This window comes from Lolium rigidum, chromosome 2, assembly GCF_022539505.1.
Source record: "Lolium rigidum isolate FL_2022 chromosome 2, APGP_CSIRO_Lrig_0.1, whole genome shotgun sequence".
Taxonomy (NCBI): domain Eukaryota; kingdom Viridiplantae; phylum Streptophyta; class Magnoliopsida; order Poales; family Poaceae; genus Lolium; species Lolium rigidum.
Genome location: NC_061509.1, coordinates 243,313,956 through 243,332,752, shown reverse-complemented (window position 1 = coordinate 243,332,752; position 18,797 = coordinate 243,313,956). Strand labels below are relative to the sequence as shown.

The 18,797-nt window shown below is 49.2% G+C and overlaps 1 protein-coding gene across 1 annotated transcript; it reads left to right on the top strand.

The window, feature by feature from the left end:
- Positions 1-373: 373 nt before the first annotated feature.
- Positions 374-2,826, top strand: LOC124693198 (cyclin-D3-1-like). Its single transcript, XM_047226662.1, has 6 exons — positions 374-1,009; positions 1,214-1,300; positions 1,393-1,491; positions 1,582-1,786; positions 1,888-2,009; positions 2,135-2,826. Exons 1-6 carry the CDS (start codon positions 677-679, stop codon positions 2,357-2,359), a joined length of 1,071 nt encoding a protein of 356 aa, XP_047082618.1. The 5' UTR covers positions 374-676; the 3' UTR covers positions 2,360-2,826.
- The last annotated feature ends 15,971 nt before the right edge of the window (positions 2,827-18,797 follow it).

Genomic DNA, 18,797 nt, shown 5'->3' with positions numbered 1-18,797 from the left:
AAATCATGTAAAATCTAGACTTAACAAAACAAATACAAGTTCCCAAATCGCATAGTATTTATGTTTGATCTTATCAAAGGAAACTCACATTAATTAGTAACCTACACCAGGCTAGTATAGAACGAAAGAAGAAAAGAAAGAAGCGAGCGACACGGTACACGTAAAACCGGAGCTAGTGTCGTGCCCGCAAAGGATCCCGCGGTTCAAGGCTCACTCCTAGGAAGATGCCAAAAACAAAACAACTCCCCCAAGGGTCGCAGCCAGTTTTATCCGGAGACCCCCTCGACCTTCCCGGAAATATCAACACGCCCCCTCCCTCCAACCCTACAAAAGCAAAAACCCTCCAGTCCCGCATCCTGCTTCTACAGTGGACTCCAGTCCAGCCTCCTCCTCCCCCTCCCTCCACCTCTCTCATCTCCACTTGAGAAGAAGAACACCTCAGACAAAAAAGGAAAAAAATATATCCTTTTATTTATCCTTAATAAATCAAGAACAGGGAGAGGGAGATTGGAGAAGGAGGAGGGGGAGGAGGAGCAGCAGCAATCGGAAGCCGCCGGCAATAAATTTTCGCGGAGAGAAAGATTGGGGGATAAATCATCTGCATCGGTTTATTGATTGCTCATTAATCCAGCATTTCTTTCCACTATCGCCTTCTTGGAGGAGCAGGCAGGCAGCCATGGGTCCGAGCTACGACTGCGCCGCCTCCGTGCTGCTCTGCGCGGAGGACAACGCCGCCATTCTCGGCCTCGACGACGACGACGAGTGCTCCTGGGCGGCGGCCGTCACGCCGCCCCGCCACGCCGCCGCCGCCGCCGGCGGCGGCGGCGGCGGCGCGGACGGTTTCTTCTCGATGGGCTACCCCGTGCAGACCGATGATATCATCGCGGCGCTCGTCGAGAGGGAGGAGGAGCACATGCCCATGGAGGGGTACCCCGAGATGCTGCGGCGGCGGCTCGCGGGCCTGGATTTGGCCGCCGTCAGGAGGGACGCCATCGACTGGATTTGGAAGGTGAGCTGCCCCGCCCCCCTCTCTGCTCCGATTGGATTCGCTGTCGATAGTGATGTAGTGAGATGCGATGGGCGCGGATTCGAGTAAAGATGCCGCCTTTATCCATTAAACCTGCCGATTTCCCACTCGATTGCTGCTCCTTGATATCGGCCCGATCCGTACTGCCCTGGTGGCTGATTCAAATCTGCAATTCTCTGCTGACAGGCCATTGAGCATTTCAATTTTGCGCCGTTGACTGCAGTCCTGTCTGTCAACTACCTGGATAGGTTCCTCTCGGTCTATGATCTTCCTGTAAGTCTTATTACCATTTCTGTACCAACGCAATCAACCCTGTTAAAAACCCCATAATGTTGTTACTGAAATCGTTTGGTTTCTCATGGCAGGAAGGAATAGCTTGGATGACACAGCTCTTGGCAGTGGCTTGCTTGTCTCTGGCTTCAAAGATGGAGGAGACCTATATGCCACTCCCCGTGGACCTGCAGGTCAGTGAGTGATATGCATCTCATAGCCATCTTGCACATACATTGTAAAATTTCTCATCTCAAGTAAGTGATGGGTTCTTTTCTTGACAGGTGGAGGTGCCCGAGGCAAAGTATTTTGCGGGAAGGACCATAAAAAGGATGGAGCTTTTGGTGCTAAGCACCTTAAAGTGGAGGATGCAAGCTGTTACCGCTTGCTCATTTATTGACTACTTCCTCCACAAATTCAGCGACTGTGGCGCGCCTTCCATGCTCGCATTATCCCGCTCGACTGACCTCATCTTGAGCACGGCTAAAGGTATGAGTGCTAGTTTGGATCTCATTTCTTGTAGTATTCATCAACCAGCATCTAGAATTAGCAGGGGATCAATTCCTAATGTTTGAGAATTTGGTTTGCAGGACCTGATTTTTTGGTGTTCAGACCGTCAGAGATTGCTGCAAGTGTTGCACTCGTTGCATTTGGGGAGCGCAATAGTTCAGTAGTTGAGAGGGCTATAGCTAACTGCAAGTATATAAACAAGGTACTTATCAGCTCAATGTTATTACCAATCAAACCATTTGTCCCACCATTGAATGGTATCTTGTAAATGCAAGGATGCGCTTGAATTCTTACTCCATTTGCCTAATTACCCTTTATGTCTTGTAGGAGAGAGTGTTAAGATGCTACCAATTGATCCAAGACAAGATAACAATGGGAAGCATTGTCCTAAAGTCAGCTGGATCATCAATGTTCTCTGTGCCGCAAAGCCCCATAGGCGTGTTAGATGCTGCTGCATGTCTCAGCCAACAGAGTGATGATACTGCGGTTGGATCTCCAGCAGCATGCTACCAAAGCTCTTCAGCAAGCAAAAGGAGGAGAATTAGCAGATGACTGATCTCATGTTGTGCTGCGCTCCAGGTGTGTTGCTCGCCGTTTTGGCATTTTTGTTGTTTCAAACACCTCAATTTAGTTTGGTCACTCCAGAATGATGGCATGGTCAAGTAGTTGCTGGAAGGAATAAAAACACCATAGACAATACTTGACCCATAAAAGCAAACAGCTTGCCGCGAGCCTATCCATGCAATCGACATATGTAAGGGGCATGCTGCTGTCAGGGTCCCGGGATGCTAGTGTAGGCAGAGAAGGAACAAGGAATTTGGATGCTGTAGAGATGAGAGCTCTCTTGTCCTGTTTTGTATTTCTGTTCCGTATCAATTTCCAATGAACTTTGGGCAAGGGCTGCTTTGATCATTGAGGGTGGTGAATGAAAAGGATCCGTAAACGGACCGGCAGAGGAACATAACAGTTTATATTGGTTTCCATGAGTTATCAAATTGTCGACATTATTTGCTGTTCTATTCTCAGTTTTGTGATGTCTACTACTATGTCGATATCTTTGATTGGTACTCTGCTTTGTCTACCTGATACTTTATCCATCGCTCCCTGAAAAACCAATGATTAGTGTCTAGTTTCTCATTTTTTCAAGCTTACAGCACTAGTGTCTAGTTCAGTAATTATCAGGGTCAAACATAGATCATATAGATACATGGATGTTTGTTCTCTACAACTGCAATACCCTTTACCACTTGATTTGTAGTATACTTTTTGGTTAAGGTTTGTGAGAACTAAGAGTAGTACTGATGAACCCTAGAACATCCTGCTACGCCCATAAAAGGAACCTCTTGTCGCAGAGTACTGTAGTGTAGCTGGACTTTTGAAATATGTATGCATTTGCCCACTTGCATTTGAAATTCATCTCCAGATGTAACTGAGATCCACCTAGGTGTCTACACTACCATCTCTTTGCACTTCATGGACCTTCATGGTCAGGCATAGTTTTTTATTAGATTTGGTCGACTGGGAGTTTCTAAATCTCATTCAGCCAAACTTACAATCTAGTTAGACTCAAGATTCTTTTGGTTGCTTTGATCTTAGGCTTAAAGTCCATTTCTTTTTTTTTTCTTCAGTTTTTGTGGCTCAGGGTGTTGGCGGAGATTTATTAAATCTCGGTCGATTGATCCTGGTGTCCCAGTGAGTTCACTTGAAGGGTTTAGGATGCATGCTCAGGTTTATACCACACCTAAAATCTTGATCCTGCTTAATGTGCCACTTGAAGGGTTTTCCACCTGGAGTGTTCAAGTGGGTCGTAACAGTACGCATAAATGTTGCCGAACATGGTTAGACACCCCTTGTGCAGCTGCAGTAGTTATTGTGTAGCAGCAGTGCATGGTTTGCCCCTGTTCTTGCTGTTCATTCATGATCTGCTGCGCTTGCCTGCCATTAGTGGAAGTTTTGCGCAGTAAGAGAATGGACGTGAGAGAATGCACTGAACAAAACACCCACTGCATTGTAAACATAGACCTGGTGCGTTGCACAGGTTGCCGCGACCTGGGTTCTCCAAACAGTTCGATGTAACACCTTCAGTATGTCCTGAAAAAGAGGCTATAAGGGTAGGGGGTCTCGGGTTTGATGATACGTGTGATGGCATTCCAGTTTCCTGCGATAAACTGGTCTCATTCCGTGATCGAGTCTCATGTATGGCGAGAGTTGCGGAGTGTGTATTTGAGGATCAATTTTTTCCTCCGTTTGAGGGTTCAGATCCATCGTACATTGTCAGTTTTCAGAAACAAATAGGCACCTAGTGCATGCATTTGCCTGTCAGGTACTTACTGGTCGTGGTACAACCTGCTTGCTATAGATTGCAAATTATGCGTACTGATGATCATTGGCATCCCTTGGCTGTACGGGAGGAACAAAGAGTAGTACAATAAGTTGAACGAACGACAATAGCAGCCTGAAATTCAGGCAGGAGCAGGAGCTGTGTTTGAGAACCAACCAACATGGACCAGGCCAGACATGTCTATGAACCAACTACTACATGACACTTGCAGAACAAAAGGCACAAGATTTTTATTTGAATTCCTGCTGGAATTCAACTGTCGGCTCTTCAGTACCGAAGAAGAAAAATATCCACGCGATTCGAAGAGGCCCTGATGAACAAAATCTTCAAACAGAGGTAGTAAAATCTAGGCAAATAAATCCTCGTTGATTCACCGGAGCCGATGATTGATCCAATGCAGAGCAAGGTGCAATCTGAGTGAGATATGGCAGTAGATCCGATCATGTGACTTGACTATCTGGCGCCTGACGATGGTTTTGGTTACGGTCGTTCGTCACGGCGTGGGCTACCAGCACGGCAGGCTGGTTGGCTGTTCCCGTGTCCGGTTCTTCGCATCGGCAAGCCCCTGTCTGTCGTGCCCCACCGACGGATGGAGGGAGGGAGCAGCACTAGTGCATACATCTCGACGACTAATCGTCGCCCGTACCGGGGGCGGCCTCGGCCCTGCCGGCCGGCCGTAGCTGGACGCACGCAGCCTGCACCTCCTTCCTTTCACCGCCGGCGTGGCCTACCCGACGTACGGTCCTTGACTTGTTTCTTTTTTAGATTTTTTATAAAGAAAATATATTAATATTGAAAGATATCGATTATATCTAGCCCCTGCAACAACGCAATACCCTAATGACACACAACCAAAAAAGAGAAAAAGAAAATTAAGAAACAAAAGTCCCGCGGAGAAAAAGAAAACTAAGAAGCAGAAGTCCCGCTACAACATCCTAGCTCTAGCACCAGCAATACATCAACCACCAATATAACAGCTAAAATACAGGCTCTTCAAAAGCGACAGCTCTAAGAAGGAAATAATGCATCAGCGCCGTCATCGCCTGATCAAAGTTCTTAGGTTTTCACCCTGAAAATAGTCTCCGCTCTCAAAACAATGCCTTCAACTGTGCTGCCGCCCCCACTTTCATACCATTGTTATGAAGCCCAGAATATCAAGCAAGTCCCTCAACAGCGGGGAGACTTGAACCTCCCTTAGCTAGTCCTCCAATCCGGCCTTCATGATATTCTCTTCTTCTGACTTCACCATTGACCAAAATGCACTTGATGTAAACACAGAACAGAGCTTCGTGTCGCTCCCTCCAGAACCAAACGGCCGTAATAAAAACATGGGTGTTTACGACTGAATACCAACCGATCAAGCAAACTCCAGGCAATAGAAGCACTATTAAATTCGTCGGTGGCGCCTTCCGGAACTCAACACTCTGGCCAGATCAAGAAGGGCGGGTCTCTGGAAGGTCTCCATCTCCGCACAATAGAAACCCTAAGACCGCCACCTTTATTCTGTGAAATGGACGAACAAACCCCCTCGCCGCCATCTGCTAGCCCACGACAATGAAGGAGGAATCGGTGGACGCAACATCCAAGACCCACGCGACCCAGATCTCCGATCGGGCCTTCCACACCATGCGATATTGGACGCGGGTACCACACCATCCACGCCTCGCAAGGTCGCTGCCCCCTCCTCGCGCCGTCAGCAAAAAACCGATGACGGGTCTAGGCGGGAAATAGACCCGCAACCACCACCAACACCCATCGCCGGAGCAGGCCATGGAGGGAGCAGCCGCCGCCGCACATCCAGGGACCTCCGCCCCGAATGCTGTACGCGCCTACCCCGCAGCCACCACCACGGATCGCCACCACCACCCCCGAGCACCTTTCGCGTCGGGGCCTGTCGCCACCGTGGCCGGCGCCGACGACAACGACGGAGGGAGAGATGCAAAGGAGGGCGGCGGCTGATGGCGCTAGGGTTTCGCCCTGGCCTCGCCTTGGGTTTCTTTTGGGAGATGTACCATGTTTTTTATAGAAGGTGAAATTTTAAGTACGAGATGACTACAAGTTGTTGTGAACAACAAGTGTAGCACGGACTTCACATTAGATTAGTCCAAAGACCGCCACCAACGATAAAATAACTACAAAGCAAAAGAGCTTGTCCAAACCGATAACATCTCCACGTTTGTCGCAGATATGACCACAACGGATGCTATAGGGTGCAACATTTCGTTGGTGTGAGGCAAGGAGGGCGAAGCTATCTACGGAACGAGATTGCACAAGAGCACAATTTTACTCAGGTTCAGCCCCTCCGGAGAGTAAAACGCCTACGTCCTGCTATGTTTATATTGATGAGAGGGTTTACAATGGGGGTGCTCGGTGAGTCGGCTGCGAGCTAAGCTGTTACAATATGGCGAGATTGGACCTTCTAGGGTTTTTCCCGGGGTTTATATGAGCACCCCGGCTAGGGTTTTACAAGGATAAACACTAGGGTTGTTGCAAGCTATAAGGCCAGATGGGTCCTAACCTACTCTCCAAGGTATCGACTTTGGGCCTCACTCGCCGAAGGTCCTAGGCCACCCGACTGACTCCTTCCTGGGCTCTACATCTTCAGCGAGTGAGCTTAGTGATAGGCCCCCAAGGGCATATCCCCATCAGCGTCTCGACCGACGCTATTCACCTTCGAAGATCAACATCTTCCACCGGGCTTCCCTTGTTGATGCACCATCCACCCATTGTGCCTAAAAGGAGGTGGCGAGTGGAGGGCGGGGCTCGATCCGCTCCGAGGAAGGCATGTTGACACGCTCGACGACGCCTCCAAGGAGGGGAACGGACGCCTCCAAAACCGGTCGGGCATGACTTTTCGTGACATCGCACATCTCCACGCTCCATGGATTAGGGCAATGTTGTCCATGTAGCCTAGAGCCGCTGCCACCGCGGCACGTTGCCGTCGTAACCGTAAAGCCATGGACCTCGGACAACACCGCAGACCTACCCGACCGGTTTTTGTCGGGCCATGGCCTACCCGACGTGGCGACATACAGACTTTGAACAATTTTTTTTTCAAGAGTAGGCAAGGCGTACTCTATTTTTTTTTATAGAAGGCAAATTTTTTATATACAACATGACTATAACTCGCTGCAAATAATGAGTGTAGCACAAACTCCACACCCGTCTAGTCCGAAGACATCCACCTACGATAAAGCAACTACAAAGCAAAAGAACCAGTTCAATTTGATCAACAACTCCGACTAAACTTAACGTTGCTGACGCACCATCCACCCTTTGGTGGCAAGTGGATGCATGTGGGGCTCTCTGCCCGCTCCGAAGAAGGCACCGTATTAGACTCACTCACCGGCAACAACGTACATTGCGATGTTCAAGGCTAACTTGACAGCGGCCACGTAGGCCTCCAAGCCGTGTCTCGAAACACGATGCTCCCAAACACATAGGGATGACCTTGATGACGCCCCCATCGTGCCGATCCTGCCCTGAATCTAGACCTTCACTCAAAGACAGCACGTGACGACGCCTTCAAAGAGGGGAACGACAGCCACGAACACCGTCACGCTGGACCGACCAAAGCTGGGCATGACTTTCGTCCGTGACATCGCACATCTCCACGCTCCATGGATTAGGGCAGTGCCGTCTATGTAGCCTAGCGCCGTGCCGCAGTAGCCGTAAAGCCGCGGACCTCCGAGAGCACCGCAGACGGCAGACCTCGACCCCGTTTCACGTTGACAGGGTGAAAATAGTTAATGTCGCAGCTCTGAACTCGTACTGCGAGGGACGGTGAATGACCTGCAGATATTCATGGATGTACGTATAGCTGCGGAGTTAATTGTTCCTGCTGCTTCTAGCAGTACACCCGAGGCGAGGATGCATTTGCATGCGTATCCCCGTGCCCGTGCAGCCGTGCAGAGGATTATTTGCTGCCAGTGCCGGACGACGATGGTGGCCACGCTCACGCACGCATCGGTGGTTTGGGCGCTGGCGACGGCATGCAGGATGCAGGTCCACGAGGCAGCACCGGACAATGGCGTTTCAATGGCAAGGAGGCCGATCGCAAGGATAGGAGGCAGATACCGTGTGGGATGCCGGGGCAGCGGGCGCGTACGTCCCCCAGCTTCTTGCGCCTACAGCCTCTGCTCCGCGTCACAGGCGTCGCGTACGTCTGGTCCGTGCTCGATCGTCAAAACTTGGCCCCTTTCGCGGAGGATCACAGGCGTCGCGTACCTATTTTAGTCTTTATACCCTGCACTGCAGAGTTTAAACCTGTCAGCTGCACCCGCAGTTACAGTGCAAACGTACGTACGTACGTTGCCGGCCTTATCCGTCTAAGGTACACTGCCGTCTACAGATCACATAATCAAAAACCGAGCTGCCCGATCGGTCGGTTGCACATGCTTCCTCGGTGATATTCCAAGGCCCATTTTGCTCCATATATCAATTAATTGCTCCTTGACATAAGAACAAAGTGTGTTTTAGCTGCAAGTTTGTGTTTCCACACCTCATCCCAAACCAGATTTAGGGCTAGCCTAATCTCTGTACCATCTCGATCTCCTTCTCAAATTTTTCCAAGAGACTTCTCAAATGAGGACTGAGTTCCACCTCAGTGGCAAGGCAAACGAGTGCGCAGCCAGCCCACCTAAGTTCAAATCCCATCTCACGGTAATTTTCGCAGAGAGGGGCGAATTTTAAACTAGGTTATCATCCTAGCGCCCATCTGCTGGGAGAGTCCCATCCTACCTAACAACGTATAGCTAAGGGAGGGATCATTTCCCGTTGGTCAACGTTTAAAAGCCGAATGAACAGAGAGAAGATCACTTTTTGTTATTAAACCTCAATGCTACAAAGTCTTCCATACCGTTTTGGCTAAATGGTATCAATAGAATGTTGTTCACGTCTATTTCCCCATTTCCCCCCTCAACAGCTTCTCATCCCATTCAATCGATTTCCCTCTCGGGGTAAAATTTTCCCCCATAGGGCCAGGCGCGGACCTTGGGCCGAAATCTTTTTTTTTTGGGGGGGGGGGGCAAATGGGCTGAGGGGGCTAAAAATGAGCTTCGAACTAACTTTTAATGGATAAATGGCCCAATTACATGTAAATAATAGGCAATTTCTTCATGGGCTTGGGGGGCCCACTTTGGCCTCCATGAAGGTCCTCCTCTGCATAGGGCTAAGAGGCGCCCGAGAGTCCTGCCATAGCCATATATTGATTTGTTTTCCATCTCCAACTCTCATCCCCTTCTTAAAAGTTTGTAAACTATGCGCTGCCAAATAAAAGAGGACCCTTTCTTTAGATTGGCTTATAAAATTCTCCCATTTAGATAATATTTACTTCCCAACACTCTAGCGTGTAAGCTATCAGAAATCAATCTCCACATTTATTTTGCGAGCATCGCTGTATTAAAACGTCTCTTCTTTGATGCACAAAGTTTTCATCTGGCGAACCGATGAATCTTCTTTTTTTGCCGTGTCATCACCCCACCAACATTGCGAGATTGCATTCTTGACACCTTTGCATGTTTTCCAAGAATACATACATACATCAAATAAGTTGGAGTACCTTGAGCTTACTCCAGCCCCCCCTTTTTTTTAACACAAAGATTTCTTCATTTAGAAGCATTTTACAGAGAGCAGCGTGAAAGGCAACACACGGAGAGTTTTCCTGATTGGACGAAGTCCTACATCTAAGCACAAGCAACAATACACTATATGTCTATTAGGCATTTTTGAAGCTAGCCGTGCAAGATGGTGAGCTTTAAAACGTTGTTCCCCTGTTAATGTGAGAAACTTTGTTTCGCTGGAAAGAAGGGCTGCTTTGAGTCTGAGCTAGGAGTGGTCTGTTGTCCCATTGACCAAGAGCTAGCGAAAACAATTGTTTGACGCGAAGATGCGGGAGAGCAGGGGAACTGATGTACTGTACGTCTGCACACGTCGCCCCTGCACGTAAACAGCAAGATCGAATGATAGACCGACCGAGACGCGAGGAAGGCCATCGCCGGCTTAGCTACAAGGGTGAGAAACCAGGCGGGAAAGGGCCAACGGCGGCGACCGGATCGAGCGAGATCTCTGCTCCTCCTGCCGGTGGTATAGCAATCATGCGCGGGAAAAGACAGATCTGTAGCTGTTGTTGGTGGCGAGGAAGCAGGGGCCGCCAGCGCCTCTCCATCGTCGTCGAGTGTCGACGGCCGAGGTCCCAGCTGCATGCACGCTCCGCTCACGCCTACGTACCAGGCCGCGATCGCGGCATCGTCGATCGGTACCACGTCGAGCCCGCCTCTGGGGAAGTTTGAAATGTCGCCGTCGTACGAGTATGAGCCGTGCCGCGCGACGATCGTGTCCCGTGTCCGTGATGGCCGCGACGTATTGTGATTTCTGAATTTGTGGTCATGCAATGTGACAAACTGAACGACCCCAGCCGCGTGCAGCCAAGCACGAGGCGGGGAAGGAGGATAAGATGTGCTCTGCAGATTTATGTACGCATGGCTTCAAATGATGCTTGAATTTGCATCTCTTTTTCCGATTTCAAAAGATCTTATGAACACCATCCAGCATTCTCTCTTGCAAAACTAGACAAATGTCGGGGCTATACTGTTAGTAGCCAGCACTCTACAAAATAGGGCGTTAAACTTGAAGGTAGGTGGCATGCACCCGTGCGCCATGGCCAACATTTGTGAACACCATACCAAACATAAGTAATACGAACATATTGCATGCCAACAAGGAGCTAGCTGGAAAATAGTGTTGGATGGGCCTTTAGAGTCCTACTACACTCTCGTTTTGCCGTTGCTGAAGACCCACTCGAGGTTGGAAGCATGAAGTCATGGCATCTCTTATGCCATAATGCATAACATGATAGTTGAAGATGAGTAGGACAACGATGAGGACTACACGTATGATGGAGAAGCTCCTCCATAGACACCGTCGATGATGCCGAGGAGACTTTGGAACAACGTCTACATTTCATTGACATGAGAGCATCTCCAGTCGCGTCCCCCAAAGCGTCCCCCAAAGGGATTTGGGGCGCGTCAGACAAAAAATGCGTTCCAGCAGCGTCCCCCAAAGCCCTTTTTTGTCCGGCGCGGCCCGATACGGTGTCCGGCGCCCCGAGCCCGTCCCCGTCCCACAGGGGACGCTCCGGGGACGCCGGACACAACGAAAAACGAGGCGAACCGACGCGGGGCCGACCCGTCAGCGGCACAGGGAAAATTCGTCTCACACTCCCGCCAAATCCCGCCGCTCCCGCCAAATCGCGCCTATACCGCCGCGCACAGGCCTCCCAAAACATATCCCGCCGCCGATTCATTTCTCCTATCCCGCCGATTTTCTTTCTCCCTCCCGCCGTCCACCCGCCGCCGCTACCCTCTCTACATGGCGCCGTCGACAACCCCCAAAAAGATGGCGAAGAAAGCGGCCAAGAAGCCGCCGGGCAATGGGACGAAAGGGGCGACAGCGCCGTTCGCGAAGCCGCGGAAGGCGCCGGCTGCGAAGAAGAAGCCTGAAGGATGGACCGACGATCAATGGCGGCAAGATTGCCTCGCGCCGGAAGCTATCGACGGCGGAGCGGAAAGGACGCGAGGGCGGCGGAGCCGGAGAAGAAGGCTCAGGCGGCGCGCCAGCACCAGCACGTAATGGCCGGGTGTATCGCCGCCACCAACGCGAGCCCATGGAGTACGTCCATGCCGGTGTACGTTCCGGGATTGATCTCTCCGTCGCAACCCGCCTTCTACAACGACGGCCCCTCCGCCACTCCCGGGTGCGTGACGCCTAACTTGTCGCCGCACTACCAGGATGCGCTGCCGCACGACGGCTTCAACCCCAACAACCTCTACTCCCCAGCGTACGAGCAGCGCGAGCCAGGACCCGGTCCGGACGGTGACCCTTTCACCGGCCGCAGGGGTTGTAATAACCTAGAACATAGAACAACGAAGGGTAGATTTAGAAATGGGATGTGCATTTCATCGCAAAACGGGGGAAATTTTCGCGCCTTATTGCAACTAAACCTAAGAGGGATCGAGGTTCTCTCTCATTTTGCACTTAGGGTTAGGCAATGTGAGTTAGGAAAATCTCGACATGACCTCTTTTGTATCTTGTTGATTTGGGGAATTGATTTCATTTGACAAGTGTTAATACATTTAACAATAAGCATTGAACAATATAAAAAAGGAATGCATAATTTAAACACAACTTATGAATTCAAACAACTTTGAATTTCAAAGTGAATCATAAATACAATGTTTATTCCAGAATATAAATATTACATAAATCAAAAGCTCATAAACAAAAACTTGGGCTTTATTGATATCACAACACAAATTACATTGTCTTTACAAAATTCTTGATACAAGAATGGATGAGTAATAAACAGAAATAAAAATGAAGATTACAATATTATTCCTAAACTAAAATCTAGACTATATGACTTGAAGTATTTCTTCATGGCCATGTCCATCTTCAAAAACCTGCAAAGTAAAACACCAACACTAGCCAGAATGTTAGTGTTAGCCAAATAATTCAGTTTGGACAGAACCAAGTGTCATGCACACTTGTGCTGGTCCAAAACCATGGACAGCACAAGATAAGGACAGCAGCAGACCAAACCTGAGCACACACGAGGGGCTCAAGTTTCAGCATATGAGAGCACACAGCTCAAGTGTGCTCGAGCGAGTAACAGCAAGGCCATGCACCAGCCTAGTCACCAAAGCAAGCCAGGCTTGTGTGTCAATGCAAGGATATAAGTAGGGTTCATATAAAAGGGGCACAAACCCTAGAAATCATAACCAGTCGACCAGATAAAGATTCACCAGGTAAGGGTGAAGCAAGAACAAGCTCAGTTCATCCAGTTCTTGAGCAAGAACAGAACCAACACATACACACCCACTCAACCCCAGAAATCATGGTGACCTGAGAAGATCATCCAAGACCTGGAGGTGAAGGGCTGTGACACAAACCCAAGTCTGCATCAACAAAACATTTCTTTCTAGGAGCTGGAACAAGGTATACCTAGTTCCTGGAAAAGATCCCATGGATCTAATCCATCATATGCATGTAATAAGCATGGGATGAGCAGATGCTCATATGGGTAGATCATCACTTGGTTTTCACCAAGGATTACTGCCAGCCAAAAGCCACTAAAATAGAAAGCATCTAGGTACAGATCTTATACACAGAAACTAGCACATATGCACAGATGCACACACTAGCCAGATTTGATGCATAGATAGCACCAGTAGATGGCAAGGATTAGCAGCTAAGACTACACAATAAATCCTAAGCATACAACCATCAGAAACCCTAGATTTCTTCACAGGCAAGTATATTGGCATTCATAGTTACTATGATCCCCAAATATACAAGCAAAGATGAGTAGCCAACAAGATCCAACCAACCATGTGAGCAACGAGTCAGTGGCAAGGCTACTGAGGTCACATCACACTTAGCACCAATTAAGAGAAAGCCAGATACAAAGCATCACTATCCAGAAATGGATTCAGACACAAACAAGTAATTAAATCATCACTGCATAAGCAGTTCATCATAATCTAATTAATACAAGCATGAATTTATCACAGATCCATGCTAAGTACTGACAGTAGCACACTGTTGAGCAACACAGTTAATCTATAGCCACTAGAGCAAGTCTAGGTAGCTAAGATAAGAAACAGCACAAGTAAGCAACCACACAGTGATGCTTGAGCATCAGCATCACCAGATAATTGAATCATTTAGCCACAGTATTAGCCAGTAAGCCATCACTGACAATCAATTGATCAAATGGATCAATCATAGCAAGCCAAGTTACACAGAGAGGTTAGCCAACAAGCAAAGAATGATCCAATGGATCATTGGCTTGCAGGGGAGCATCGAAGCATATCACGAGCACCTCCGGCACACACACAAGTGTCACGGATGCAACACAAGTACACCTAGACAAGCAAGCATGATAGACCGAGTAAGCATAAGCAAGTCATAACCAAGCATAGCATGGCATAGTCGGCTCTTGAGCAAGCACAGTAGAGCATGGCAAGTGTAGAGCATGCTAGGAGCAAGCAGAGAAGCAAGAACAACAGGAATAGCAAGTAAAGCAGCATGTGCCAGCATCGATGAATCGGTAATTGGACCATGAACTTGCAATTAATCAAAGCACGGACCAATTGCATAGGAATAGCATGGCTCTGTGTGATCACAGGATCACCAGAGAGCAGCAGAACATGAGGAGGAAGAAGAACAGTAACAAGGGGAGGCGCACAGAGGAGAGGTGGAGATGCAACACTTACTTGCGCCTGGAAGCAGAGGCTAGGGCATGGCGAGGCAGTGCTCGCGCGGCCCTAACAGCTGCCAATCCAGGGTAGGCGCCGACGTTACGCCGGCGAACCCAAAACCACCGTAGCGAGCACTCGAGGCGACGGCACGAGTGCCGCGAGCAGCACCCGCGCCAAGTCAACCCCGGGGCGCACCCATCGTCGGCGAGGACGAGAGCTCGCCGGAGTTCGTGGAGGCGATTCTCCACGAGATCCAGAACGGAGGCGATTCGCCAGGAGAGGAAGAGAATGAGAAAACCACGCGGACAGATCGATAGATCTGTGCGCGGCGGTTCTGGTTTGGTAGGTGGCTACGGCGGAGGAGCACGGCGATGGCCGGAGCGCGGCGGCGGCCACGGCGGCGACGCCATCGCCAGGGCGTCGCGAGAGAGAAGCTAGGGTTAGGAACGAAAGTGAGAGAGGGCCGAGTGAGTGAGAGCGGTGGGCCGTTCGGCTCCACCGAGCCGCTATGGGGCACGCCTTAGTGGGCTGTCCCATGGGCTTAGGTTAATGGGCTGGCCCAATAGGGGCCAGGAGGGTTATTTTAGTCATTTCACATTTAAAAATAACCAGAATTTCACCAAATTTTAATAAATAAAATTCAACTCTAAAAATTCATTAAAAATTGGATTGGTGAATGAAAAATTATTCTTGATAAGAATAAAATATGAAATAAAATTTAATGAACAAATTTAAATTTGTGAATTTTATGAATTTAAAATAAACATTTGGAATTTCAAATTATATTTCCTTGTATTAATAAATCAAGGAAAAATCCCAAATAAGTTCAAATACTTATTTTTAAACATTTCAAAATGAAATTCTATTATTCCAAGTCATTTCTATTTGAAAAGGGTATTTTCCAAAGGAAGATATTCTATTCCTCTGTATTCTCAAAAATATTGAGACAACTCTATTATTTCAAATTATTTTGGAATAAATAATGAATCACCAAAATAAAGTAGTTTTACTTTGAATTATGTTACCTTGTGTGAATTAAAGTGGTTTATACATTAAAACAATTGCAAATTACTCGCCAAAGGCATAAATCTTAACTCAACCCTAAATTGTAATAACTCATTGGGGTAAAGGGAATCAACATAAAATAATACATCCATGCATGCATCATTTGGATTTTATAACATTGTCCTTACCGGACAATGATGCTTCTTTACAGAACCCGAGGTCCGGGTTCCATCCAACGCATTGAACCGCACTATCTCGCAGTCCACGAGCAAGTTCACCCTTGCTCATGTCAATTTGAGTATTTTCTATCACTTTAATGCAAAGCTATATTACTTATCATTCCTGCATTGAAAATAAACTGTTACTTTTCCAATTATGAATATGACTATGTGGTCGGCAATGGAACCATGGTATGTGTTGATTGGTGGAGGTTCCATTGCAAGGGTACTATTCATCTAGGACTAAGTACCAATGCCGTCCGAGTGATTCTAGCGCCGTACATATCGCGTTGACCATAAGATCTATAATGGCTCTGGGAAGCCAGCTGTATCTTTTCCCTCTCGCATGCCAACGGATTGGTAATAAGGGTTGCCCGGATCGGTCTATCTTTGGTAAAGGTGGGGACATGTGGTCCCGCATAGTCTACCATTAGATACGGGAGAGGGTAGACTTATTATTGGTCTATGAAGGATTGTAAGGGTTGTCCGGATCGGTCTATCTATGGTGTATAGGACCGGGCACATAAGTTGTTCGGATCAGTCTACCTTAACGGTATAGGAGAGAACAAGTGCTCGTGTTAGTCTACCCATAGATATATGAGAGGACAGACTTACAAAAGGGTGGGTCCGCGAGGTCGCGGAGAAGGCGGTGTGGGCTTGGATCTTTATACCCGGCCTCACACCAAGGAAGTGTGAACGGGGGCAAGTCCCTCGCGGATGGCAAAAAGGGTGAGATCTCTTATGGGAAAAGTAACGCACCTCTGCAGAGTGTATTAAATTGTGGCTGTCACTCCCTGTTCCGGGAAGGGAACTGCGAACGCGGCAGGAAAGGAACTCCGTGAAGTTCTAGTCAACCTGTGAAGACTGACGGGCATAGTTTTCGGAATAAAATAAACCTTTTGAAGAAATGATTTCGAAACATGCATTGACCTAAGATTTTCTGATCGAGGGTCGTAGCTAGTGCATCAAACACCTTTTACTCTTTTGAACTTGCTGAGTACCCCTGTACTCACTTTATTTCGACACCCTTGCTAGACTGTGATACGGAAGTGGAGACCATCGCCGATGAAGCACCAGGAGGAAGCTACGAGCTGGTCTACGAGGAACCTGATCTTTCCGGAGGAGTTGAAGGAGTAGACTATGGGATAGTCTACGGACCCGATGACATGGAGGTGGAGGAGTAGTGATATACCTTAGTAATCTAGAGCCGAGCAGCGTAGTGGGATACTTAAATAAGTTGCTGAGCTCTTTTCATATCTATGTTGGTTTGTAATAGTACCTAATGTTGTAGGGTGTTCTCATCGGACCTGTGAGAATACCAACTTGTTAAGACCATGATTGTAATATATTATCGAGTGTTATGACCTGCAATGTTTCTGTTGTACCACTCTGAGGGATGTGATATTTGTGAAGAAGTCCCTTCATGAAGATCATATCAACGACTTGTATACTACAACATGCAGTGGTATGCTGGGTCACCGCAGGGGTCCGCTCGAATATGACGGCGCCGGTGCTGAGGAGGACGACGGGGTTGAGGTGGAGGACGACGAGGAAGAGGACGGGGTGGAGGACGACGAGGAGGACGAAGACGAGGACGAAGAGGGCGGCGAGGAAGAGGACGACGAGGGTGCCGGTGACGATGATCTCGTGGAGGTAGACGCGGACGGCGCGAGGACGAAGAAGAAGAAGAAGGCGTCGGCGTCGGGCACACGAGGCCCGAAGTGGACGGTTCTGGAAGATGTTTGTCTGTGCGAGTCGTGGGCAACGGTGAGCCATGACTCCATCATCGGCGCCAACCAAAAAGGCGGGAAGTATTGGGCGAGGATCAAGGCCGAGTTCGATGAGCGCAAGCTCATCAACAACGACTACCAGAAAGTGCCAATGAAGAGGAGCCAGAAGGCAATGTCGACGCGATGGGCCATCATCCAGGCGTCGGTGAACTCCTTCCATGAGTACCATCACGACTTAGAGACCGGAGGCGACGGCGAGCGCCGACGTCGCCAAACTGGTACGACTCTTTCTTCCATAATCCGTAGCGCCTACATTGTGTTCGATGAAATGACTCTGCTTCCTTTGGTTAGTTTGATAGGGCCATGGATTTGTACGCGAAGAACTCGGAAGGTCACAAGTCTTTCGTGCTCATGCATTGCTATGGCAAACTCAAAATGAATGAGAAATGGCGGCTGACGCGCTTGTCGCTGTCCAAGGGGAATGACGCCATTGATCTGGACGTGCCGCTGACAACTTCGACAGGGCGTCCTACTGGCAACAAGGCTGCCAAGGCCGGCTTGGCCGACGCTGCATCGTCTGAGAAGACGCAGGCGTCGATCACGAAATGCCTAGCCGACGTCTCCTCGACCTTTATCTCCCGCGACAAGAAGACCGACCAAAGGTGGGCCGAGCTGCTCAAGAGGCAAGAGGAGAAGCTGGAGCTGAAGAAACGCAGGGACGACATGTCCCTGATGAGAACGTCGACAGAGGGAATGTCTCCCCGGACGCGAGCGGCGCACAACTTCTTCAAAGGCCAGATCCTCGACGACATCGAAGCCAAAATGGCGGCGGCGGACGCGGCGGCCCGGCGGCGGCATCGGCGGCGGCGGCAGCGCGGCAAGAGCAGAGCCGACGCGTCTTCTATCGCTACACCTACGTCGGCCTCTCGCGTCGGCGACGGAGCGAACGCACCATGCACAACAACGGGCGGATCGCGACGAGGTCATCGTGCTCGACGGGCCTGCCTCGACTCAGGATACGACGCCATCGCCCAACCCCTTCCCCTTCTTCTAATTTGCATGCACCACCGGTTTGTAATATGATCGCGCGCACAGTACTTTGATCGATCGCCGCTACTCTGATCGCGACGAATCGGCGGGAACGATCTCTTTTGAAGGCATCTATTTGAATTTCTGATTGGGGCGGCGTTTGGGGGACGTGGCTGGGGAGCGACGTCCCCCAAACGCGGCACGAACGAAACACGTCCCCCAAACGCTTAATCCGGCGCGATTTGGGGAACGGTTTGGGGGACGCGGGTGGAGATGCTCTGATAGTCTATCTGCTGAGGACTTCTTTTTTTCCTCGCCTATCGTCTATATATCACTTGGACCACCGTGTCGACCATTCACTAGAGATGCCCAAGGGCTCGATTAGATTTGTGGCTTTAAGGCTGTGAA